The sequence below is a fragment of the Hyaena hyaena genome, unplaced genomic scaffold (assembly GCF_003009895.1).
Source record: "Hyaena hyaena isolate Hyena2069 unplaced genomic scaffold, ASM300989v1 scaffold_72, whole genome shotgun sequence".
NCBI lineage: Eukaryota > Metazoa > Chordata > Mammalia > Carnivora > Hyaenidae > Hyaena > Hyaena hyaena.
Genome location: NW_024080703.1, coordinates 3433264 through 3459023, shown reverse-complemented (window position 1 = coordinate 3459023; position 25760 = coordinate 3433264). Strand labels below are relative to the sequence as shown.

Genomic DNA, 25760 nt, shown 5'->3' with positions numbered 1-25760 from the left:
TGAGCTGAAGTCAGATGCTTAACCGGCTGAACAGCCCAGGTGCCCCTAAACTTATCAATTTTTATTAAAAGTGTGTGTCTTACAAGTAGCATATGGTAGTGTGGTCTTTATTAATTTTAATTGGCTCTGTCCCTCTTAATCTCTCCCTTACCTGTTGTATATAAATCACTAACATTTAATATAAATTGAAATTTGGAATAAGATATTTTTGTTCTTTAAAAAAGTATTTAAGGGGTGTCTGGGTGGGTCAGTTGAGCGACCGACTTAGGCCCAGGTCATGATCTCACGGTTCATGGGTTCGGGCCCCACGTTGGGCTCTGTGCTGACAGCCAGCTCAGAGCCTGGAGCCTGTTTCAGGTTCTGTGTCTCCCTCTCTCTCTTACCCTCCCTTGCTCATGCTGTCTCTCTGTCTTTCTCTCTCTCTCAGAAATAAATAAAACATTAAAAACAAAATTTAAAAAAGTACTTAAAGCAGCTTTATTCATTTGTGATTGACATTCAGTATACAGTCTATATTTAAAGTGAACAGCTTGTTAAGTTCTGACTATTTTATGTACCCATGAAATCGTCAACATAATTAAGGCAGTGAGCATATCCATCTCTTTTAAAACTTTCCTCTTATTCTTTTGTACTATATCTATACCACCCCATTTCCTCCCCAGCCCATTCATCTGCTTGCCATTACTGTAGTCTAATTTGTATTTTCTTGTGTTTTGTCTAAGTGAAATATATGTGTGTCTGTATCCTTTTGTGTCTGGACTGTCAAATGGGTATATAGTATACAGACACTATTTTTGTCTGGCTTATTTCCATCAGTATAAATATTTGAGGTTCACTCTTGTTGTGACATGCATTAATATTTTATTCCCTTTTCTTGTTCACTATTTTCCCCCTGTATGGATCTAGGAGTTTATTTACCTGTAGATAGATTGTTTTATAGTTTTACGTGTTGCAGATTAAGCTCCTGTTAATGTTTGTGTACATGTTCTCTATAATCATAGTTTTTTTTTGTCTTAGATAAATATTTATACATGTAATGGCTAGTTTATAATAATAAGTGCATGCTTAATTCTTTTTTTTTTCAAGTTTTTATTTAAGTTCTAGTTAGTTACCATATAATGGTAAAATTGGTTTCAGATGTAGAACTTAATGCTTCATCACTTCCATATAACACACTATGATCATTACCCCAACTGTCCTTCTTAATACCCATCATTTACCCATTTAGCCCACCTCCCCACCTCCCTCCCTCCACCAATCCTTAGTTTGTTCTCTATGTTAAGAGTCTCTTGGGGCACCTGATGGCTCATTCGGGTAAGTGTCAGACTTCAGCTCAAGTGATCTCATGGTTCATGAGTTTGAGCCCCACATTGGGCTCTCTGCTGTCAGCAGAGTCACCTTTGGACTCACACTCACTCACTCTCTCTCTCAAAAAACAAAAACATAAACAACTTATTAAAAGAAAAAGTCTCTTAACGGTTTGCTTCTTGCTCTTTTCCCCCTCTTCCCTGTGTTCTTTTGTTTCTTAAATTCCACATATGAGTGAAAGTGTATGGTATGTATCTTTGTCTGACTGACTTGTTTCACTTCATATGTTTAATTCTTTAAGGAACTGACAAACTGTTTTTCTAAAGTGGTGGTAACATTTCACGTTCCCACCAGCTGCATGTGAGAGTTCCAGTTGCTCTACATCCTCTTCAGCACTTGGTATGGTCACTCTTTGTAGTTTGTGCCATTCTAATAGGTATGTAGTGGTATCCTTCTGGTTTTAACTTTCATTTTGTTAATGAGTAGTAAATTTCAGCTCTTTTTATGTGGTTATTTGCCATTCTTATCTCTTCTTTGATGATATGTGTGTTCAAATCTTTTGCTCTTTTAAAAAATTGGATTTTTTCTTATTAATTTTTTATATATAACACCTTGATTTACATATCCTACAATTGATGGATTTAAAGCACACAATTCACTGGTTTAAAAACTGAGTCTCATAACAGTCAACTCATCACAGTCAACTTTAGAACATTTTCATCACGCAAATAAGATATACTGTTACTATTATTAGCATTCAATTCCTACTTCTCTTCAACACCTCCACCCGAGGCAACTGTTAACCTCTTTTGTGTCCATTTGCGCTGTTCTAGACATTTCATATAACTAGAATCCTATGATATGTGGTCTTCTGTGACTGGGTTCTTTAACATAGCGCATACCATTTTCCAGATTCACCCATGTTGCAGCATGTCTAAGTAATTCATTTAATTGCCAGTTGATATTCCACTGTATGGATATACCATGTTTTCCTTAACCATTCAAAAGTTGATGTATGTTTGGGTTGTTTTCACTTGATTATTTTGAATAATACTGCTATGAATGAGTAATTCTGTGAACATATTTATAATTTTTTTTGTGGAAATATGTTTTAATTCTTTAGATTCTTCTTGGGAGTGTATTTCCTGGGTCACGTGTTAACTCTGTTATCGATCTTTTGAGATATTACTGGTCTATTTTTCAAAGTAGAGTTACCATTTTACATTTCTACTCGTAGTGATTAGATCTCCAGTTTTTCCACATCCTTGTCCATACTTGCTAATGTTCGTCTTTTTGCTTTTAGCTATCCTGGTGGATATGAAGTGGTGTTTCATTTTGTTTTTGGTTTTTATTTCACTAATGACTAGTATCTTTTCATGTGCCTAGTGACCACTTATTTATCTTCATTCCAACAATTTGTGCCTTTTAATTGGGGTGGTTGGTTAATTTACATTTAATGTGACTAATGATATGATTAGATTTGGATTTACCATCGTGATACCTGTTTTTTACTTTTATTTTTAAAAGATTTTGTTTTTTTAAGTAATATCTACACCCAATGTGGGATTTGAACTCAACCCCAAGATCAAGAGTTGCATGCTGTGCTGAGTGAGCCAGCTAGGTGCCCTGATAACTTGTTTTTTATTTGCTTCATTTGTTTTTGTTCTCTGTGTTTTCTTTTTTGGCCTTCTTTTGAGATGTTTATGATTTCATCTTGTTTGTTGTGTTATTAGCCATAAATTTTGTTGTGTTGTGTTAGTCACTGTCTTAGGGCTTAAAGTTTACATGTTTTTCTCAGTATAGTTTATCATCAAGTGTTGTTATACTACTACTCCTATAGTATAAAATTCTCAAGATAATATAGTTCATTACTCTTTTTTTTTTGGCCTTTATGTAATTGTTGTCATGCATTTATCTTTGTTATAAACCCCACAATGAATACTTGCTATTTTTGTTTAAACAATTGTTTACTGTGGATCTTTTTTATATCTTCTGTGTCTGTACTTTCTGAACTTACGGAATCGAGAAGGATCCAGGGTTCCACATGGACTGCTTAATGTGGGCTGTTCAAGACCTCTGCTGAATGTAGGGTGGGCATGGGAAGGTAAAAACATCCAAAGCTTTCCTGCTATTTTTAAGTTGCCCTTTTCTTGATCTAGTGTTTGGTTGCTGCAAACCTTTCATTCTCTTTTCCAGAGTCCTAACAAAATTGGCTCTGACAGTTCCTGCTTGATTTTTTGATATTTTCACGGTGGAGTGTGCTCTTGGAGCTGCTTACTCCACTATTGTGGCTGACAGAAGTCTGGGTATTTTTGCCTTCCTTTAAATCTTCTTCAGTTTTATTCTGAAATACAGTTAGGTTCCTTGGAAACAGTTAGATCCTTTCAGGTCCTGCTCTTATGATTTATTAGGAGCAGTAATTGGTCTAGGGCTAAGTATTTCCCACTGTGGAGGCAAGATCTTTCTGAGTATTCAGATACCCAGTGTCCCGGGAGTTGAATTTTCTCAGGCTTAAGTTAGGGCACCAGGCAATGTTCCTAGCTCTTCTTGTCTGCCAGATGTGGTTTCCTTGACTTCTTTTGGATCGTTCTTTTTCCAGTCTCAGTTAATTTCTTCACTCATGTCCTTTAATATTCAGATGGTGTTCTCTGTATATCTCTGTGAGCATTTGTTCTCTCTGTGAGGAGTTTTCATTTCTGGTACTTTGTTCTGCCAGTTTTAGCTGCCTTGGTCTTACCTGATCTTCTGAACTTTGGGAGTGTCCTGGGCTTGGCCTCAGTTTCTCTCCCTGTGCTTTGGCCTGGAAGAACTCTCAAGACATTAAACTGGGCAAACTGAGAGCTTCTCTCATTTGTTTATTGTTTCTTTGAGATTACTACTATTGTTATCTGATACATAGTTTCTTGAAAACCATTGTCTCAATTATTTTGTCTTTTTTGTCATGGGAAATAAGCATTGTTCATGCAAGAAGCCAAATATGGTCCCTATTTCTCCATCTTGACCAGAAGAAGTCTCCTTTTCTTTTTTTAAAAAAAGTTTATGAGAGTGGGGAGGAGGGGAAGGGGGAAGATAGGCATGGAGGAGGGCACTTGTGGGGATGAGCACTGTGTGTTATATGGAAACCAACTTGACAATAAACTATTTTAAAAAAAAGTTTATTTTTTCATAATCTCTATACCCAACATGGGGCTTGAACTCATGACCTGAGATCAAAAGCTGCATGCTCTTCTGACCTAGCCAGCCAGGTGCCACCTATTCTTTCTTAACCTTGATTTTTTTTTTCCTTACTTTATTCCTTTGTTCCCTTTTTTCTCCCTTCTTTGTGATTCTATGAATATTTTTCAGCATTGCATTTAATCAGTTTAATGCACTTAGTATTGCATTTAAATTTAATTAATTGCATTAAATTACCTTTTAGGCCATATGTCTTTCTGTATTTACAAAAATATTTATGGTATATAGTGGTTGCTCCTGGGATTACAGTTCTCATACTAACAGTTTTAGACTACTCTGTGTACTGCTTCACACAAAATGTAAAAACACTGAAGCCCTATGGATCTCTTTCACCTTCTTTTTCTCTCGTCTTATTGTAGTTTTAATATATGTTAAATTTATATACACTGAAAAATTTACCAGATAACCTTTTAATTTGTGTTATATGTAGTCATGTATTTTCAATGGAAGAGAGTATTGTTATTTTATCTAGTCAGTATCCATTAAAAGTACCTATACGCTTACCATTTTTTTACTTCATCTTGGTGCTTTCTTCTTGGCTCATTTTTCTGTTGCCTGAGGAAAATTATTTAGTGTTCCTTTTAATTGAAATCTGTTTAAAGATATTTTTGGACTTTATCCAGTTCTTTTGACGATAACTTGCCTTCTGGTTGGATGAAGATTTTTATCTCTTTCTTTTGGTTTTCTATAGGTTTACTAATGTGCCTAGGTATGGATTTATTTTTATTTATTCTGAGATTTACTGTGTTTCTTTGTCCATGATTTGTTGTGTTCTGTTCTGGAAAGTTTTTAGGTATTATTTCAAATGTTACTTTTGTGCTACTTTGTCTCTTGCATTTCTCTAGGATTCTAATTACATGTGCCTGAGGCCTGCTGATTACATTGTCCATGCCTCTTGTCCTGTTTTTGTATTTTTCATACTTTTGTGTTTTGTGCTAACGTTCTAGATATTTTCTTCCCTATTTTGTTGTTGCCTTCTGTTTTCATCTATGTCTAAACTGTTGTTATTCTCACCCATTGATTTTGAACAGATTTTTGTTTTTACTTCTAGGATTTTTGATTTATTTTTAGAGTTTTCAGTTTTTCAAAGAAATTTTCAACTTTGTGTTGTATTTGAATATAATAAGTGTACTTATTTTAAGGTCTGTGGGTGAAATTACAAAATACAGCTCTGATTTGATTTTCTTGTTTCTGCTGGTTTTCATTTATGTTGTTGTGTCTTTCATGTGTTTGGTACTTTCTGTTGTGCTGAGAATGATAATGAACCAATAGGAGAAGTTATTTGTAGTCGAGATTACATTGTTTTCCTCCAGAGAGGGCGTATATTTGCTTCTGTCTGGTGCCTGGGGGCACTTGAAATTGAGTGTAACATGAGTCCAGCTTCAGAGTTTTGAGATTACTTTAACACCTCGCTGCAGTCTCTGAGGGCCTGTGTACTTAAGTTGTTCTGGCTTGCAGCCTTCAGTGTCTCAGCTGGAAGGAAGGAAGGGCTTATTCGTTCCCCTTCTTGCTGAGTACATAGATCACCTGTACGTCCAGCCTTCTGAGTTTGTCAAAATCCCCTTTCACCCTTTTTACCTGCTTTCTGTGAAATAGGCAGTGGGTGGCAGAATTGGTCAAAAGCTGTACCCACCTCCTTGGATTGGACTTCTTCATTATTTTCCAATTTTGACTCAGTAATCCCTCATTATCATGGCTCTTTGATAGTTTCAGTCACATTTTAAAAAGGAAAACATTAATATTTGCTTATTAGTATTAAAAATATTTTAAATTTTATTTATCTTGAGAGAACAAGGAGGGGAGAGGCAGAGAGAGAAGGAGAGAGAATCCCAAGCAGGCTCTGTGCTGTTAGCCCAGAGCCTGATGTGGAGCTTGAAGTCACATACTGTGAGATCATGACCTGAGCCAAAACCAAGAGTCGGATACTTAACCGACTTGAGCCACCCTAGTGCCCGGAAACATTAATATTTTTTAATTGCTAAAATATTTAAAGTAAAATGATGAAATAGTAAAATAATGAATGCTAGTACCAGTATTTAAAGTATCAACGTTAATATAAAGGTAAAATTTTAATATTGACATTTAAAATTAAAATAGTAAAATTTTAATTTTAGTTATTCAACTATAACGCTTCTTACTTTTTAAAGTTTATTTTGAGAAAGAGAAAAAGCTCAGATGGCAGTGGGGGCCAGAGAGAGAGAATCCTAAGCTGGTTCCACACTGTCAATGCAGAGCCTGTTGTGGGGCTTGAATCCACGAACCATTGAGATCATGTCCTGGGCTGAAGTCATACACTTAACTGACTGAGTGGTTCTCAGAAACAGTGTTGATTCGAATCATTTAGTGTGCTCTTATAAGAAGTGTTGTGCTAGCATTTGAATTTTAAAAGTGTTTCATTTGTGTTATTATGCTGGAGAAATGATGGAGTGCTTTTTCAGTAGTGGTTTGACTGTTTAGTAAGTAATGAGAATTTGCTCATGTTTTTGTTGTACTTTTGCTTAACTAGGCTTTTAAGGGATTGCTCTAGGAAGTTAATGATTTTGTTTATCTTTGAAAAAATTTTATTGAAAACTTGAAAATGACAATATTTTTATTTACTTTTAGGTTGGGCTCATGTGGTTTGTGCCCTGTACATTCCAGAGGTACAGTTTGCCAATGTTTCTACCATGGAACCAATTGTTTTACAGTCTGTTCCACACGATCGTTACAATAAGGTACAGTGGATATGATTTTATTGACGTTTAGATGTAACATTTTTGTTCTAAAACTGGGAAATGTAAAGGATTATTTTTGTATTTTGTTTTGTATAGGCTTTCATTAAGAAATTTAAATTTAAATCATAGGCCTCCATCAGATTCCAGAGAGATTTGAAAAAAGTATAGTTACTAAATGGTAAACTCTGGTTATTAAAATATGTTATAAAGTCACAGGAATACAAAACAAACAAGCAAAAATATATTACCTTTTATACTAACCTAGGTATTTAGCATTTTAACATTTATATGACATTTTGGTCCTTATAGATTTGTCCTTTAAGAATTAACTGGCTTTTTAGCCAGTTCTTGCAAACATAATAGGTTCTATTAAATTCAAATTAATCATTATTTGGTATAACATGTATTATGATATACATACTTTTTAAAAAAATAACCCTATTACAGAATATTACTTGCTCCTTTTCCTTTCCCAAATTTTTTTCTACCCCGTCAAAATAGGATTTTTGTTGTTAGCTTTTTCTTAAAAACATAGTTAATATTTACTTTGCTTTTCGCCCCCTGTATCTTTTTCTTGATTCAGTACACACACACACACACACACACACACACACACACAATTGCTTCGTTTTCTTTTGCACATTAGATGATTTTTCTTTCACCAAATGTGTCTTTATGGTGTCACCGTTAATTTAAGGTAACTGTTGATTTATTTCATTTGTGGGAGAAATTATCACTGCCACCAATTCTAAGGTTTCAGATATTTTTGTGTTAAACATTTTACAATATAGATTCTTAATATTTATTTAAAAATTTAAAAATACAGGAATGGGCTCCTGGGTGGCTCAGTGGGTTAAACATCTAACTTTGGTTCAGGTCATGACTCGTGGTTTGTGAGTTTGAGCCCCGTGTCGGGCTCTGTGCTGAGAGCTCAGAGCCCGTGGCCTGCTTCCAATTCCGTTTCTCCCCTCCTCTCTCTCTGCCTTTCCCCTCCTCATGCTCTGTGTCTATCTCTCAATAATAAGTAAATGGTAAAAAAAAAATTTTTTTTAAGTACAGGAAACAAATAGAAAAATGCAAGACAAATCATCCTAATCTTCTCTTTTTGATCCTTTTAGATTTTTGTGTGTACATTTTTATGTGTAATATATATTAAAAATTGGATCATATTGCTTATACTGTTTTGTTTTTGAAAGTTATCAACCCCGAACATGTTCTTGTATCAATCAGTTATGTTTTTGCCATTATTTTTAGTGGATAATTAGCATGTAATACACAGTATTACTAGTTTTGATAAATTAAAGAGTTCCTGTCTACTGAAGGGCCTTGTTTGGCTTTGGCTTGTACATATCAACAGAATCTCTGTGTAAAAGGGTGTGCATGCTTTGGAAGCTTCCATAAATATATCGTATGAAATTGTACTGTGGAATGCAGTTTCTAATTTATGCTACATGAGTAATATGTGCAGTGCTAATAACCTTATATCCTGTTAAGTGCACTGTGTATTACCATTCAAACAATCTTTGCTGTTCTTTTTAGTGAAACATGTTAGTGTCCGATTTTTTTCTGAGTAACAGTAAGAAATATTTTACAGTTTTTTAAAAGAGCCTTTTCAGGGCACCTGGGTGGCTCAGTTGGTTAAGAATCTGACTTCAGCTCAGGTCATGATCTCACGGTTTGTGGGTTCAAGCCCTACGTTGGGCTCTGTGCTGACAGCCAGCTCAGAGCCTGGAGCCTGTTTCAGATTCTGTGTCTCCCTCTCTCTCTGACCCTCCCCTGCTCATGCTGTCTCTTTCTCTTTCTGTCTGTCTGTCTGTCTCTTTCTCTCTCTCAGAAATAAATTAAAAAAAAAAAAAAACATTTAAAAAAGCCTTTTCGTGTTTGTTGACTTTGAATAGCGCTTTGTTTATTTAATATTGTAATGTTTTATTTTTCTTTTTTTAATGCTTTATTTATTTTTGAAAGAGAGGGTGGGAGGGAAGGGGGAGGAAGCTGGGGAGGGGCAGAGAGTGGGAGACACAGAATCTGAAGCAGGCTTCAGGCTCTGAGTTGTCAGTATAGAACCTGATGCGGTGTTTGAATCCATGAACCCTGAGATCTTGGACCTGAGGCAAAGTTGGATGCTTAACCAACTGAGCCACCCAGGAGCTCCTGTTTTTTCTTTTAAAATCTGCTCCCATCCATAGAGCTTTATTTACTTATCTATCTATATCATCTATCAGTGTATCATCTATCTATCTATCTATCTATCTATCTATTTATTTAAGGTTTATTTATTTTGAGAGGGAGGCTGGGACAACAGAGAGATGGAGAGAGAATCTCAAGGAGGTTCCGCATTGTCATCACAGAGCCTGATGTGGGGCTTAAATCTATAAACTGTGAGATCATGACCTGAGCTGAAGTCATATAACTTGACTGAGCCACCCAGGCACCCCTGTTTTTATTTATTTTTGTAACCAAGGTTTTTTTTTTCCAAAATGTTTATTTTTGAGAGAGGGGTGGGGGCAGAGGGAGAGTGAGACTGAGAACCTTAAGCAGAGTCCATGCTGTCAGCGCAGAGCCCAGCGTGGGGCTGGAACTCATGAACCCTGAGATCATAACCTGAGCCAAAATCAGTAGTCAGACACTTATTGACTGAACCAGTCAGGTGCCTCCAAAGTGCTTTTTATATTAGAGATTTTTTTCTTTTGTCTTATATACTTGATGTGTATGCTTTTGCCCATAATTCAACATTTGCTTCTTAACTTTCATTATGTTTTCATTTTTTAAAAATTGTTGTTGGTATTCTTGAGAGTGTTTTCTAGTTGAGAAGTTTAACATTTTTATATAATTTACAGTGTTTTCTATTGCTTCTGCTTTTGACACCATGCAAAGAAAATCTTTCAACATGTTGTTAGTGCTTTGAAGTTCTTGTTTTAAAAAAAATTATTTATTTTTGAGGGAGGGAGGAAGAGACAGAGAGGGAGGGAGGGAGAGAGGGAGACTAACCAAGCCACATAGGTGCACTTAAGTTCATGTTTTTAAATACTTTTTTTTTCCTTTCAATTTCCAAGTAACTTCAAACTTAAAAGGTTGCATTAATAGTATCAAGAGCTTTTCCTCTCCTAAACCATTTCAGAGTTATTTATCACTATACACTCATATCCCCAGAATGCTTTAATATGCAAGTACTTTCTCCTGAATGACCAGGATACAGCCATCAAAATTCATGCATTATTACTGTATAATCCAAAACCTTTATCATTTCCTTAATTTTCTTTCATGTTTCCCCCATTTTCCCAGGAAAGTCCTGCATAGCAAAAGATCACAGATTGCATTTTGTTCTGTAATTTCAAAAAAATTTTTTTAATGTTTTATTTATTTCTAGGAGAGAGAGAGACAGCGTGAGCAGAGGAGGGTCAGAGAGAGAGGGAGACACAGAATTGGAAACAGGCTCCAGGCTCTGAGCTGGCTGTCAGCATAGAGCCTGACGCGGGGCTTGAACCCACGAACTGTGAGATCATGACCTAAGCGAAAGTCGGACGCTTAACCGACTAAGCCACCCAGGCGCCCCTTGTTCTGTAATTTCAAATAGTAACTCAGTTTTCCTTAACTGTCATAACTTTGATACTTTTGAAGATTACAGGCCAATTATTTTGTAGAATATTTCACGCTTCTGCATTTCCTGATGTTTCCTGATGATTAAGTTTTAGATCTTATATTTTGGCAGGAGTATCATAGAACTGATGCTGTGTTCTCATTGCATCCTGTCAGGGGGTACGCGATTTCAGTTTTCCCCAGTACTGGATGTTATTTCCATCACTTGGTTAAGGTGGTATCTGCAAGGTTTCTTCACTGGGAAGTTAATCTTCCCTTTATAATAAATAAGCATTTTGAAGGAAGTACTTCTTATGTAAATATCTTGTTCCTTGTGCTTTTTACCCACTAATTTTAGCATCCGTTGTTGTTTCTTGGCTTAATTTATTACTGTAATTGATAGTAAGTGGTGGTTTTCTGTTTCCATCTTTTACTTTACATTCATCAGTTGACATTTCACTTAAAGGAATAACTTGCTCCACTCTCCTTTTATATAGGTATGGACTAACATGGACTTAAGTGTTAACTATTTTATTTTAATGGGTCATTCCCCATTACTGTCATTTATTTTAGTGATCATTTTGTCTCAGGTTTGTCTGGTGGGACACCTTCAAGCTGGCTTCTTTGTGTTTTGATAAGGTTGTGCGCTCCTTGGTTCTGATACTTCAGTGTGTTCAGGCTCATCTCAGATCATTTTTGACCCAGCTGGACTGAATTCATCACCATTTCTTCAAGGAATATTGATTTCCTTTTAGAAACCAAAGTGGGCACTAAGTATGCTTGTTGTTATTGGGATATTGCTACTCCCTGGCCCTCTCTGTGGGCATAGTTAGGAAATATGTGTGTATATATAGATAGATATATGCACATGCACATCTATATTTTTTCAATGCTTATCTCTATATATTGAAGACTGTTAGGTCACAGTGATAATTCTGATTCAGTATATGGGTATATATTATACGCATATGTATTTCTGTATCTAGAGAAAACCATAAACCCTTAGTAATTTCTCCAAATTTGTTCTAAATTTTTTCATGTTTATGATTCTCATGCCAACAGTGAGAAATTTGATTCCCATTATCCTCAATATGTTTGCCTATTTGATCAGTGTCTCTTGTACTAACAAATGTGTTGCTCCCATCCCCTAATGCATGATGCTCCTCACTTAGCTTGGATTCCACACCCCACTCTGGGTTGCCGCCACTTCCCTGCACTGGCTGCCCTTTGTACTCGTTGCGGTATTTGACACTTAGCTTCACTCCACCACTCTGCTTTCATCCCTCAGATGGTTGGTATCCTCACCTTGCGCAGGGTTTGGCACTACCTTCACCTCTACCCCCAAAACTCCCATGGTAGCCAGCTCTGCTGGGGCTTTGACACCTGTGTTGGACTTCCCCCTACCCCAGCATGGATGCTGCCGTGCTTGGACCCACTGTATGGCTTTAAGACTGATGGATTCAAGGAGTAAGAGAGGGCGGGAAGAAGGAAGAATTATTTAGGTATAAACCTTTTATCCATTTAGAGTTCATTTTATAATATGGTAAGGTATGTTTCTAACTTTCCCCCTACCACTTAGTCAACTTTTCAACACTACTGAATAATCTGTATTTTACACAGTGCTTTGAAATACGGTTTTAGGCCATCTGGCTGGCTCCGTCAGAAGTGTGAGACTCTTGATCCCAGGGTCGTGAGTTTGAGCCCCACACTGGACATAGACATTACTTTAAAAAAAAAAAAGAAAAAAAAATAGTGTTTACATCATTATTAAATTCTTGGATGTTCTTGACATTTTTTTCCCTGTTCCATTGTTGCACCTGTCTGTTCTTATCCTAATATCTATTTTAAATTATTTTGGCTTTATATACATTGTAGTACATGGTAGAACAAGTATTGTTGTGGATTTCTTTTTCCAGATAAACATTAGGACTAACAAAATACAATTTTGATTATATTAGTGTTACAATGAAATAACTGTTTTGAGATAGAATTGAGCTTTTTATAATATTGAATATTCACTTCTAGAAACCTTTTATGGGGGTGCTTTACAGTTGACCCTTGAACAATGCAAGGGTTATGGGTGCTGACCCCTTGCACAGTTGAAAATCCATGTAAAGCTTTTGACACCCCCCAAAACTTAATTACTAATAGCCTACTGTTGACCTTACTGAAAACATAAAGTGAATAAATACATATTTTGTATATGTATTAGATACTGTATTCTTAAAGTAGTGTAGAGAAAAGAAAATAATTCTTAAAATCATACCGAGGGTTGCTAAAGGGGAGGTGGATGTGGGTTGGCCTAAATGGTGATGGACATTAAGGAGGGCACTTGCTGTCATGATCGCTGGGTGTTATATGTAAATGATGAATCACTAAATTCTACTCCTAAAACCAGTACTACAGTATATGTTAACTAACTTGAATTAAAATAAATAAAAAAATTAAAAAAAAAATCCTAAGCGTGCATTTACAGTACTGTACTGTGTCACACATATGATTAGGTCTGTGCAGTTCAAACTCATGGTGGTCATGGACCAACACTCTTGTCTATGTTTCTTGGATTTTTATGGATGTTGATATGTATAGTTAACCTTGAAAGCTTAGTAATACTCTCTTCGTGATTATTCAGTGTGGCTAATATGAGGCATGTAATTCTGAAGTGATAGGAACAGTTGGAAAATGGATTATTGAGTTTTTGGAAGACATCATTTTTTAACGGATGGTAGTAAAGAGCATTGAAGAACATTTCTTAATATATTGGGCTCTTACTGTGGATCTACCTTATATCAAGCATTGTGCTAGACACTGGGAATTCAAAGATGCATAAAATGCAGGATTTTTCTTCATGTGACACTCCCAGAAAGATGAGTAAATATGTAATCACAGTGTATGAAAATAATAATATATAAGTACCAGTTTCTGCAGCTATCCAAAAGTAAAAAGCATTCTTGTGAAACTTTTCGTAAGCTGAAATTGGTGTAAAGTTGAGTAAGGAATTACCATTAATTTATTTGGAAAAGGTTTTGAGTGTTCCCAGACTGAAAAAAAATAACCTTTTTTACTTAGGCTTTTCTGATAGCTTAGGACCCACCTGGCTAACAAATGCATGAAATAAACTGAGACAAAACACAGGTGCTTACATAGTTAGAGCTCTGGAGGGTTGAGGCTGACATGCTCCGTGTGGTTCCTGGGGAAGGAGCAGGCACTGCCCTACTTGCTGCTCTGAGTGTGTGTTGACTCCATAAAGCCTTGAGGCAAAGCAAAGGCTGAACATCACTTTCACTTTTCACCTTTTTTTCGTAAAAGCACAAATTCTTTTTGATTTCTTTCAAGGGTTAGCAAAAACAGTTATTAATGTAAGCCTTTTGTAAAATCAAAGTGGCATAACACAAACTTTTGAAAAATGGGAGATACCTGTAATAATAAAAAATGTGAATGGAGTGTTATGGAACATAATGAAAGGAGGGATTACGTTTGGCTAAGAAGTTGAATAAAACATAAAAAGGGATTATAGGGACTTTGCAGAATAACTAGGAATTCGACCTGTGGAAAAAAGGATCATATAATAATTCCAGTCAGAGAAAGTAACATAAACTAGTGCAGTAAGTGCAAAGGAAAGGTGATAGACAGTTCACAGAATAATAAATAATCCCGTGTGGCTGGAACATAGTGGGATTTAGGGAAGGAAAAAAAAAAAAAAACCACGAAGGAAATTTTGTGAGTGATAGGAAAGGAAATTTGTAGAATATCTGTGTAGTATATCTAAATTTCAGAGAACTCACCGTGTTGACTTATTATGGTTGTTATGTTTTCTACATGTCATTACATATATAGTGGCCAGTTTTGTCATCAGATTCTTCTTTTTATTTTTTGACCTCTCATAGCAATCCATTTCTTATTCCACTGACATATACATTTTGTTAATAAAATAAGGAGGGCATATGTTACCTTTAAGTTCCCTTTAAAAAAATTTTTTTTTATGTTTTATTTATTTCTGAGGGGGGGGAACCAGGGAGCCAGAGTGAGCAGGGGTGGGTCAGAGAGAGAGAGGGAGACACAGAATCAGAAGCAGGCTCCAGGCTCTGAGCTATCAGCACAGAGCCTGACCGCAGGGCTTGTATCTACGAACAATGAGATCATGACCTGAGCCAAAGTCGGATGCTTAACCAACTGAGCCACCCAGGTGCCCCTAAGTTACCTTTTAATAATTTCAAAGAAATGTGAAGATAGCATAAACAGATTATTTGAACTTTTTTTGAAGTTTTTGGGAAAGGAGGCTTGTATTCAGAGTCAAGGAATCCTTTATTTAATTTTTTTTTATTTTTAAAGATTTAATTTTTTTAGGTTTGTTTATTTTGAGAGAGTATGAGAGGGTCAAAGAGAGAGAAAGAAAGAGAGAGCGTCCCAAGCAGGTTCTACACCCAATGCTGAGCCTGATTTGGGGCTTGATCTTATGATTCTGGGGTCATGACCTGAGCTGATATTAAGAGGCAGCCAACTAACCAAGTGAGCTACCCATGCACCCCTAAAGATTTTATTATTAAGTGATCTCTACACCCAGCGTGGTGTTTTAACTTAACATTCCTGAGATCATGTTACATGCACCATGGACTGAACCAGCCAGGCTCCCCAGGAAGCATTTATTTTAGAAAGCTACAATTTCCAGAGAATAGTTGGTAGATGACACATGTATTCTATACACATGCTTTTGAAGAGTCTTTCCTTATTGATGACTATGAAGAAATGAGTGTTTATACGTATAGGTAGGACCGTAATAGACCAAACAAAGAAACAAATAAAAAACAAAATAAAAACATGGTGTCATTTAACTGTAGAAGCTTAAAAGTGGAAGGTACTTTGAAGTTGCTAGCCCAATTGCCTTCCATCTTTTTTGAAAGGAATAGTGGTGACAGAGCTATCAAGAGAAGTGTTTATCAATATATTTAGTATCTAGTGGGAAAGTTTGAAAGTACTGAATATTCTCTCTGATTGGGGATTCCTCATTAGTACCATTTAAAAAGCTAGGTTTCAGAGAGTGGAGCTAAACATTCCATAAATCCATCCATTCATGTGGCCAACATTTACGTATGGCATGTCCTATTCTACATCGGTCACTGTGAAAGCCTGAGGAATACATAAAGCTCCTATGTGGTAGGATAGATACGTACAAATCAATGATTGTTAGACAGTGGAGTATGGGCAGGGATTATAGAGCACGGAGAATGTTTACCTAACAGTGTAACAGTGCTGAAGAGAGGGAAGATATATCTTAGAATTCTTCTCTGAATTTTGAAGAGTGAGAAGCCTTTGGGTGTTGGCTGTGAGGAGAGGAAAGAGGAAGGAGCACACCAGTAGCTATTAATTTTACAGACTGAAGGAGCATAAGCTTTGAAGTGGGAAATAGGGAGGGTTGAGAGGGAGAGGGAGTGAGAGCAGTGTAGTGGTGAGGGAGAAGGGCAGTATTGCTAGGAGTTTGAGTGTGATATGTAAAATGCCGAGAGACTCTCAAGGCCTCCTATATCATGGTAAGGAGCTTGAGTTTTATTTCTGTGAAAGGGTTTTCAGATTTGCTGGGAGGGATGTACTCAGGTCTAAAGGATAGTGGAAGGAAGATTGGAAGAGGGAGGATAGAAGGGACAAGAGTAGACACTCTTCAAGCTTTTGCAGTGTTCCAGAGGTAAGTGCGAGGGTCTGAATGAGGTAGGAGAGTAGTATTAGGAATGAAGAAGGGACAGCTATTTTGGTAATACACAAGAGGTTTGCCTGATTGGGTGTGAGGATCAGTTTAGTGTGACACACAGATGAAGGAGGAAGAAAACATCAGACTGGCCTTTCAGTTTCAAGAACTTCCGGTACTGAGCACATCATCATCACCTGAGATAGAGCATGTAGAGACTCATCAAGTTAATTGACTCATTTCCTAGAACAAAGACACTAAAGCTTTAAAGTCCTGGCAGATGTTGATGGGACTTAGTACCTTGTAGAACAAATCCTGAGTCTACAAGTTGTTTGCCAGCATATATTAACAATGTGATGATAAGACCCATGATGAAATTCACATTTCTGCTGAAGCACTGAATATTTGCTTTTGTACATATCTAATATGATATATGTTTGTTTTTGCTTGGCGCTTGTATCCTAGTTACTCAAATGAACGCTTACCTTTTTTACCTTTTTTTATTTCTTTTCTGGATGTTTGAGTTGTTTGGAAAAGGAAAACAAATCTTGCAACTGTATCTATGGAAGAAATTTTTTTCTCTTTTTTGTGCCTCAGCTGATTCTCACTTTCCCTAGTCAGCTTCTCTCTATTGTGTTTGTGGCTCTCCCCCCTTGCCAGTACACACATGTGTACACATTCTGTTTTGTTTGGTATTGTTTCTCATTTTCTCGGGGGATAGTAAATTATTTCTCTATTTGTTCTTTGTGTTTTTGTGCTTCTGTGCTCAACTTCATTCATTCCTCATTCCTTTCTTTCAGCTCCAAGGCTCAGAGGCAGTTTTATTAAACAGGGTTTGCTAAGGACTGTGACAGAACGGTAGTATCCTTCCTTCCAGTGTTACTTCTGGTCTCCTCACCCTTTTCAGGGTGGCGTCCAGTCTAAGCTGGAAGTGCCAGTACATAGTGGCTAACTGAAAATTGTTCACGGAAGTAAACTTAACAGTCTCACCAGCATACAGATTGCCAGTATCAGCTTTTTTCATGTGTTTGTTGTGTTGGGCACTCTTAGATGATAGATGCTTCTATGGTACAGTCTGCTAAGTATAATTGATTAACAGATAAGATTTTGTTAAAAATCTGTACTTAAAGGGAAATTACGTTGCTAGGGAGTATTTTAAAACAAGGCAAGTCAGACTTGACAAAGTTGGTTTATTCATAGGGGAAAAATGATAACAGGATTAGAGTTAAGATCAAAAACTTTATCCTAGTCAGAAATTAAATTTACCGAAACTAGCTAAAGTACAAATAGGGTGGGCTGAAAGGCTAGTACAGTACGTATTCTTGCGGAGTATATGGGGAGTTGGGCCCAGAACTAGAAAGTCACAGACTGACTACCATCCATTCCAACTCTGATGAGGGCCCTACAGTGTCTTTTCTGTCTATAGTCTGTTCCTGTTTCCACATCATCTCTAATTCTGTTTCTCATTTTACTGAGTTTCCTTCAGGTAACTTGACTGTGTCAGGTTTCACAGAGTAAGTCAGGTCTAGGTACCTGAGCTTAGAAGCCATTTTCACCTAGAAAAACATGGATGCCTAATTCCCATTCCATTATTAGAAACTGAGCAGGGTGCCTGGGTGACTCAGTCAGTTGAGAGTTCGATGCTTGATTTAGGCTCACGTCGTGAATTCCAGCCTTGGTGGCATCCAGCACCATGCTGGGTGTGGATCCTGTTTAAGATAGTGTCTCTTTCTCTCTCTCTCTCTCTCTCTCTCTCTCTCTCTCTCTCTCCCCCTCTCTCCCCCTCTCTCTCTCCTCTCTTTCCCTCTGCTCCTTTCCCCCACTCACACACTTTGTCTATCTCTAAAATAAGAAAAGTAATAGGGGTACTTTGGTGGCTCAGTCAGTTGAGCATTGGACTCTTGATTTTGGCTCACATCACAATCTCATAGTTCATTTGATTGAGCCCCTTCAGGCTTCACACTATCAATGTGGAGCCTCCTTGGGATATTCATTCTCTCTCTCTCCCTCTCCCTCTCCCTCCCCCTCCCCGTCTCTCCCTCTCCACCCCTCCCCCTCTCCTGCTCATGTGTGGTCTCTCTCTGTCAAAAGTTACTTAAAAAAGAAAAAATAATAGTAAAAATTTAAAATAAAAAATATTGAGCATGGACGGTTTCTACAAAAGAGGTAGGAGTTTAGATGCTCTTCTTTACCTTCATGTCTCATAAATGTTCTAAACAACTAGCTAAAAGCCTATAAATGGTCCCTGATGTACCTATGCCAAATTGCACATGCTGATTCTTTAGTTTTATAAAACAGTGTAGTGTTCTGCATAAACTTCTTGAAAATTTCTGTCTTTTTCTTGCAATAAATTAAAATTGTGTTTAATAATTCACAAAGGAGTTTTTGGCCCAGATGCCTGGGGTGGCCCGGTGATTTAAGCATCTGACTTTTGGTTTCAGCTCAGGTCATGATCTCTCAGGCTTGTGGAATTGAGCCCCATGTTGAGCTCTGCACTGACAGCTGAGAGCCACCTTGGGATTCTCCCCCCCCCCCCCGCCCCCCGCAAGAAATTAAAAAAAAAAAAAAGTTTTGACCAACTTTAAAAGAGATGATTTAAGGGCACTTGATGTTTCCTAAGAAACAGATACAGGGATAGTTGTATGTTGGGAGTTTCTTCTCATTATATAACACTAGCATATTGAAATAGGGCATAAACTGTTAGTATACTCTTACAGCATGGAATCATGCTGAATAAAACAGAGTAAACTGATCTGTTTGAGTTGTTTGATTTTTTTTTTTTAATTTTTAGGTTTTTTTTTTTTTTTTGGTTTGTTTGTTTTGTGTTTTTTGAGAGTGAGAGAGAGAGCAGGGGAGGGGGCAGAAAGAGAATCCCAGTCAGGCTTTGCACTGTCAACACAAGCCTGATGTGGGACTCAAATTCATATACCATGAGATCATGACCTGAGCCGAAATCAAGAGTTGGATGCTTAACCGACTGAGCCACCTAGGTGCCCCTAAGTTGGTTGATTTTAAAACAGTAAATTTTGGGGGCATCTGGGTGGCTCAGTCGGTTAAGCGTCTGACGTTGGCTCAGATCATGATCTCACGATCTGTGGGTTCGAGCTCCGCATCGGGCTCTATGCTGACAGCTCAGAGCCTAGAGCCTGTTTTAGATTCTTTGTCTCCCTCTTTCTCTGCCCCTCCCTCACTCATGCTCTGTCTCTCTCTGTCTCTAAAGGTTTAAAAAAAAATAAAACAGTAAATCTTAGCAAAGTGTATCAGGTGTCCAGGAGAACACACTTTGAGGGAATGTCAGATCTTTCAAAACTAGTGCTTCTTTACATTTTTTTTGGGTCTTCAGGGTTCTGATAAAATGTAAGGAGAGGGAATGTCAGATCTTTCTAAACTAGTGCTTCTTTACATTTTCTTTGGGTCTTCAGGATTCTGATAAAATGTAAGGATATTACAGAATAATATACATCTGAAATAGAACAAAATGTCTTACATACAATTTCTAAAGGATTATAAGACTACCCCTTGATAGAGAGAGTCTCAAATTCTCCGCTTCCTGGTCATGGTGAGGGTTACCAAATTTTAGATTACATCAAATAATAAATAATTAAATTATTGATTTAACATTTGATGTACTTAAAAATAATACATTTTAAATTATAAACATCTTTAAATATTTGGCATTTAAAAAATCTGTAAGTATGAGTTATCATAATGCCAAAGGTACAGATTTTATTCTTGGCTCTTTACTTTGGATGACTCTCTAACTATGATGTTTATGTCATAATGTTCCTAACCATTCCCACATTACCTAGCTATTTTTCTGTTTTAATTTAACACATGACAAGAATCTTGCTTCACCAAGCTTTTTATTCTGTGTTTTGGATTATTTCCTTTGGTTAGACTCTAGAGTTAGAATTATTGTGTCATGGAATACACCTGTTTATAAGGCTCTGATAAGATTGCCTGATTGATTGTTTTCTAAATTTATATAGCTAATAATTTATGAAAATGCCCGTTTTACCATACCATTGTCTGTACTCATTTTAAAAATCATTTTTAACATTTGCTAATTGGTAATAAATTATATTCAGTTATTTTAATTTTTATTTGATTAGTTGTCAGATTGTCAGAATAATATTTCTTTTTGTGTCTGTTTTTTGCCCATTTAGCTCTTAAACTGTTAGGTTTTCTAAAGTTATGAACTCTTTTTTTTTTTTTTTTTTTTAAAGTTTACTTATTTTGAGACAGACAGAGACAGTGTGAGTTGGGGAGAGGCAGAGAGAGGGGGAGAGAGAGAATCCCAAATGGGCTCTGCACTGTCAGCACAGAGCCTGATGTGGGGCTCCAACTTAGGAACTGTGAGATCATGACCTGAGCTGAAACCAAGAGTCGGACACTTAACAGACTGAGCCACCAAGAAGCCCCTAAAGTAATGAACTCTTTATTTATTTATTTATTTTAATATTTTTATTTATTTCTAGGAGAGAGAGAGAGAGAGAGAGAGAGACAGCAGGAGTAGGGGAGGGTCAGAGAGAGAGGGAGATACAGACTCCGAAATAGGCTCCAGGCTCTGAGCTGGCAGTCAGCACAGAGCCCGACGCGGGGCTCGAACCTACGAACCGTGAGATCATGATCTAAGCAAAAGTCGGACACTTAACCGACTAAGCCACCCAGGCGCCCCAGTAATGAACTCTTTAAATAATGTTAACGAATTTATGTTTGTATATAGTATTTTTTCACTTTGTTTGTCTTTTCATTTTGGTGACATAAGAAAGTATTTATAGACACACAATTATGCTTTATAGTTTTTTGGGGACAGGGATGGCAATAAACAAGGTGATTAAACATGGGAATCTTTGAAAAGTAATTAGGGTGTATAGAATTACAGTCGATCCTTGAATAACACAGGTATCAACTATGCAGGTCCACTTATATGCAGACTTTTCCGATAAGTACAGTACATTACCTAAATGTATTTTCTGTTATGATTTTTTTGAAAAAAGTGTTTAAAAAATGTTTATTCATATTTTGAGAGAGAGACAGAGCATAAGCGTGGGAGGGGCAGAGAGAGAGAGGGAGACACAGAATCTGAAGCAGGCTCCAGGCTCTGAGCTGTCAGCAGAGAGCCTGATGCGGGGCTCGAACTCCCCAACCATGAGGTCATGATCTGAGTCAAAGTCAGGTGCTTAACATGCTGAGCCACCCAGGCACACCTTCTTATTATTTTTTAAATAACACTTTTCATCTAGTTTACTTTATTGTAAGAATAAGTATATGATATATATAGGATGCAAAATATGTGTTATTCTGCTCTTTATGTTATTGGTAAGGCTTCTGGTCAACAGCAGGCTCTTATTAAGTTTTCGGGGAGTCAGAAGTTACACCTGCACCTGCGTGGGGGATCATTGATGCTTCTAATCCCCATGTTGTTCAAGGGTCAGCTGTGTGTAGTATGCACCAAATTAGAGTGTTACTCCTATTTTTCTGCACTTATTCTTTGTATACACTAATCTCTACACATAAGCACAGAGCAGCTACCTAGGATTAGGGAAGTTACATATCACGTTTACAAAATCATTCGGCAAGTTCCAGAAAATGGACAGATGGACAGTAACCCTTACTCTGGCTCTTTCCCAATAAGCGGATAAAATCTTGTATTTTCTGCATGCTGTGAGACCTAGGAGGCAAAGTGATACAACTTCTCTTGTAGTTTTCAAAGTTACATGGAGGGTGAAAATGACTTTGTTCATTGTCAAAGACTGTCTTTTAAGAGGGAAGGTCTATTTGCCATAATGGTTATATCTGTAGCACTAAGAACCAAAACACTGAAATTAAATACGTAAGGATTGTCAGAAGTGAATGTCTTTTGTGCAAGAGTAAACACATGGTCCATTCTTTTTTCATGAAGAGAATAATGGTTGAATCATGTATCTGGATATGTTGACAGTGTTTTTTCCACTGCTATGGAAAGGCTGATATTAATATTATATATAATATTATAACATACTCTAGCAGACTGGTCTCTGCCTTCATCCATCCCTTAGCATGGAGGCTTTGTCATGGTTATCTTCCATAGTGCTGGATCAGGCATTCTGTTCTGTCAGATATATTTTTATTAGACCTAATTATATTTAGTGCACATCAAAATTTATTAACTTGTTAGAAAGGGAAATGGCAAGGTGACAGTAGAATATGCAGGTTCAAAGAGAGAGGATGGAAATGGGGGTCGGGGTCATGTAAGTTGGGAGACCAGTAGCTTACAACAGTGTTTTAAAAGAAAGAAAACTTGAAGTTTTATTTCACAGGGTCATGTAAATATCATATATATATTTGTAATTACAAGGAGTGGTAAGATGATCAGAGGTGCCAGATACAAGGGGAAAAAAAAGACATCTAAGAAGAAAATGATAAGGATATATTTTGGGTCTGAAATTGGAATAATGAGATTTCATCACCCAACAGTAATGTTCAGCAGCTCCAGGTAATAGGAAGCCACAAAATAGTGTCAAATAGAAGTAGAGCGCCTAGCAACAAGTTCTAATTTTCATCAGGTTACTATTGCTGGTGGGGATTTTTCTCAAGGTACAAAGTTGTAGAGTACAGTTTGCCATTTTTAAAAAATCCATTGTGGGTCTGATTTTTTTCCCTTTGAAAGTTCAAAGCATTGGGCTGCTCTGAAATTCTGACTACCCAAATTCCCAATTAACACAAAGCATGTGACTTTTTTTTTTTTTTTTTGGTTAAGGTATAAGTCCAGGTACCTTTTATATCTACCACTTCTTCTCCGCAAGGATGCGGTAACAAAGTGATGTATCTTAGCTGCCAAAAAAGGCTGGTTTGAAAGTAGGCACCTGGATTGGTGTGCTCTATGACACGGGGAGGGGGTGTGTGTGTGTGTGTGTGTGTGTGTGTGTAGATTTTTATAACAGTATAAAAATAACTTTGATGCTTTCTTTACAAATTTTATGTTTTGAAAGTGTTGAATAGTTTTTGTGTTACCTCATTTCTTTTGGGTTTTCTTTTTATGAACATTTCATTGTGGTTTTTACCGTCATCTAAATTCTTGACTGATCTGTTTTGTGCCTAATAATAAAGAACAGCTTTAGGCTTTATTTCTAATTTTATTATTCAGATGTTTTCTAACTTTTTAAATTATGCTTCCGTGAAGTTTTTATTTTTATTCTACATATTATAACAACGTATGTATTTGGTTTGGAAATTGTCATGTAGAAAATAATAATATAATGAGACTACTTCCCATCCCTCCTAATTCATCACCCAACTCCAAAACATTGCCAGCTCCTAGCCAGTTTTTCATACAGCCTCTGTATTGGTTTCCTAGGGCTGCTGTAAGAAAGTACCACAAACTGGCTGGCTTAAAACAACAGAAATTCATTCTCTCACAGTTTTGGAAGCTAGAAGTCTGAAATTAAGTTATTGGCATTGGTTCCTCCTGAGAATTGTGAAGGAGAATCAGTTCTGTGCCTCTCTTCCAGCTTCTTGTGGTGGTTGGAAATCTTTGGCATTTGTTGGGTTATGGACTTATCACCCCAGTCTCTGCTTTTTGACCCCCTTGTTCTTCTTTGCCTTTGTGTCCTCAAGTGGCCATCTTCTTATAAGGACCAATCATATTGAGTTAGAGGCCTGCCCTACCCCGGTGTGACCTCATCTGAACTAATTATATCTCTAGTGACCCTCTTCCAAATAAGGTCACATTCTGAGTTATTGGGGTTACTAGGACTTCACATACTTTTCTTGCGGGATAGGGTTCAACACATAGTAATCCCCCCCCCACCCCCGCCGCCCAGCCCAGCTTTGTGTTCTTACCTCATGCAAAATACTTTTATTTCATCCTATCATATCTCAAAGTCTTAATTGATTCTAGCATCAACTCTTAAATTCAGAATTTTATCTAAGTATTATAATCTCAATTAGATTGTTCCCCATCTCATTCTGAATCATTTACATTAGGTGTGGGTAAAATTCTGGGTATGATCAATCCTGAGGGAAAATTCCTTTCCATCTGTGACCCTGTGAAATATAGAAAAGGTGTCTGCTTTTAAGATACAGTGGTAGGATAAGTTTAGTATAGATAGTCTCATTTCATTTATTTTTATTTTTTATATAAAATTTTTAATGGTTTTTATTTATTTCTGAGAGAGAGAGATGAGGAGGGTCAGAGAGAGAGAGGGAGACACAGAATCTGAAGCAGGCTCCAGGCTCTGAGCTAGCTGTCAGCACAGATCCTGACGTGGGACTTGAACACCCGAACCGCAAGATCATGACCTGAGCTGAAGTCGGACACTTAACCGGACACTTAACCGGACACTTAACCGACTGAGCCACCCAGGCGCCCCTAGATAGTCCCATTTTAAAAGGGAGAAGTTATAAGGCAAAAAGTGGTTTCTGGACTAAGGCAGATTTGTAACTCAACAGAACACATTTTTTAGGTTCCAAGACTGAGAATAATTCTATGTGGCTTGATGCTCTGTCCTCTGAGCCCATTGGGGTGGCTTTGCCCCTTGGTCTTTTTTAATGATACTGTAAGTTTAGGTTGAGGGCCAGAGTATTAGGGTTTCTTTTGTGGGGGGAAACAGGGAAAGAGGGAGAGAGAAGCGGGGTTCACCTGAAGCAAGGGTCAAGCTCACCCTAAGTGGGACTCGAACTCATGAACCACGAGAGCATGATCTGGGATGAAATCAAGAATCAGATGCCTAACTGACTTGAGCCACTCAGGAGCCCTGAGTATTAAGATGTTTTGCTTTCACAGTGTTTGTGTTCCACCCCTAGCGTTTAGCTGTATCTGTTCACTGGTGCCATAGAGGGTGGTTTCTCTTCATGCTTTTCACTTTACCACACTTTTAAGTCCCAAGTTTGTTCTGCTTACTGTGTGACAAGCCAGTAAGTCAAGAGGCAAGATGTGTGGGGGTAGGGAAGAGACTTGATTTTGAAAGCCAGCAAAGCAAAGAGATGGCAGCCTGTTGTCCCAAAGGACCAGTTCCACAGCTAGAGATTTGAGCTGCTTTTATGTTAGGAAGAGGGGGAAGTGGAAGGAAGTTGGAGTCAAAAGGTGACTGATATCTATAGACATCAAGGAAGGTCAAGTAAATTCATTGTTCTTGGTCAGTTGGTTGTTGTGTGTAGTAGGGATCTGGTCATGTTGTTCCTGTGAATTTTAAACATAGCATAGTCATTTCTGTATGTTCTTGCTTATCCCTTCTGTCTCCTTGAGTGTGGTAGATTTTGGATAA

The 25760-nt window shown here is 37.3% G+C and overlaps 1 protein-coding gene across 7 annotated transcripts in view; it reads left to right on the top strand.

The window, feature by feature from the left end:
* The window catches only part of MLLT10 (MLLT10 histone lysine methyltransferase DOT1L cofactor), a 229503-nt gene that overhangs the window by 73941 nt on the left and 129802 nt on the right, over positions 1 to 25760 (top strand). For all 7 annotated transcript variants that reach the window (XM_039233039.1, XM_039233038.1, XM_039233044.1 and 4 more), the window contains exon 5: positions 7147 to 7256. In XM_039233039.1, coding sequence (XP_039088970.1) covers positions 7147 to 7256 — 110 coding nt within the window. The remainder of the gene's footprint in view (positions 1 to 7146; positions 7257 to 25760) is intronic.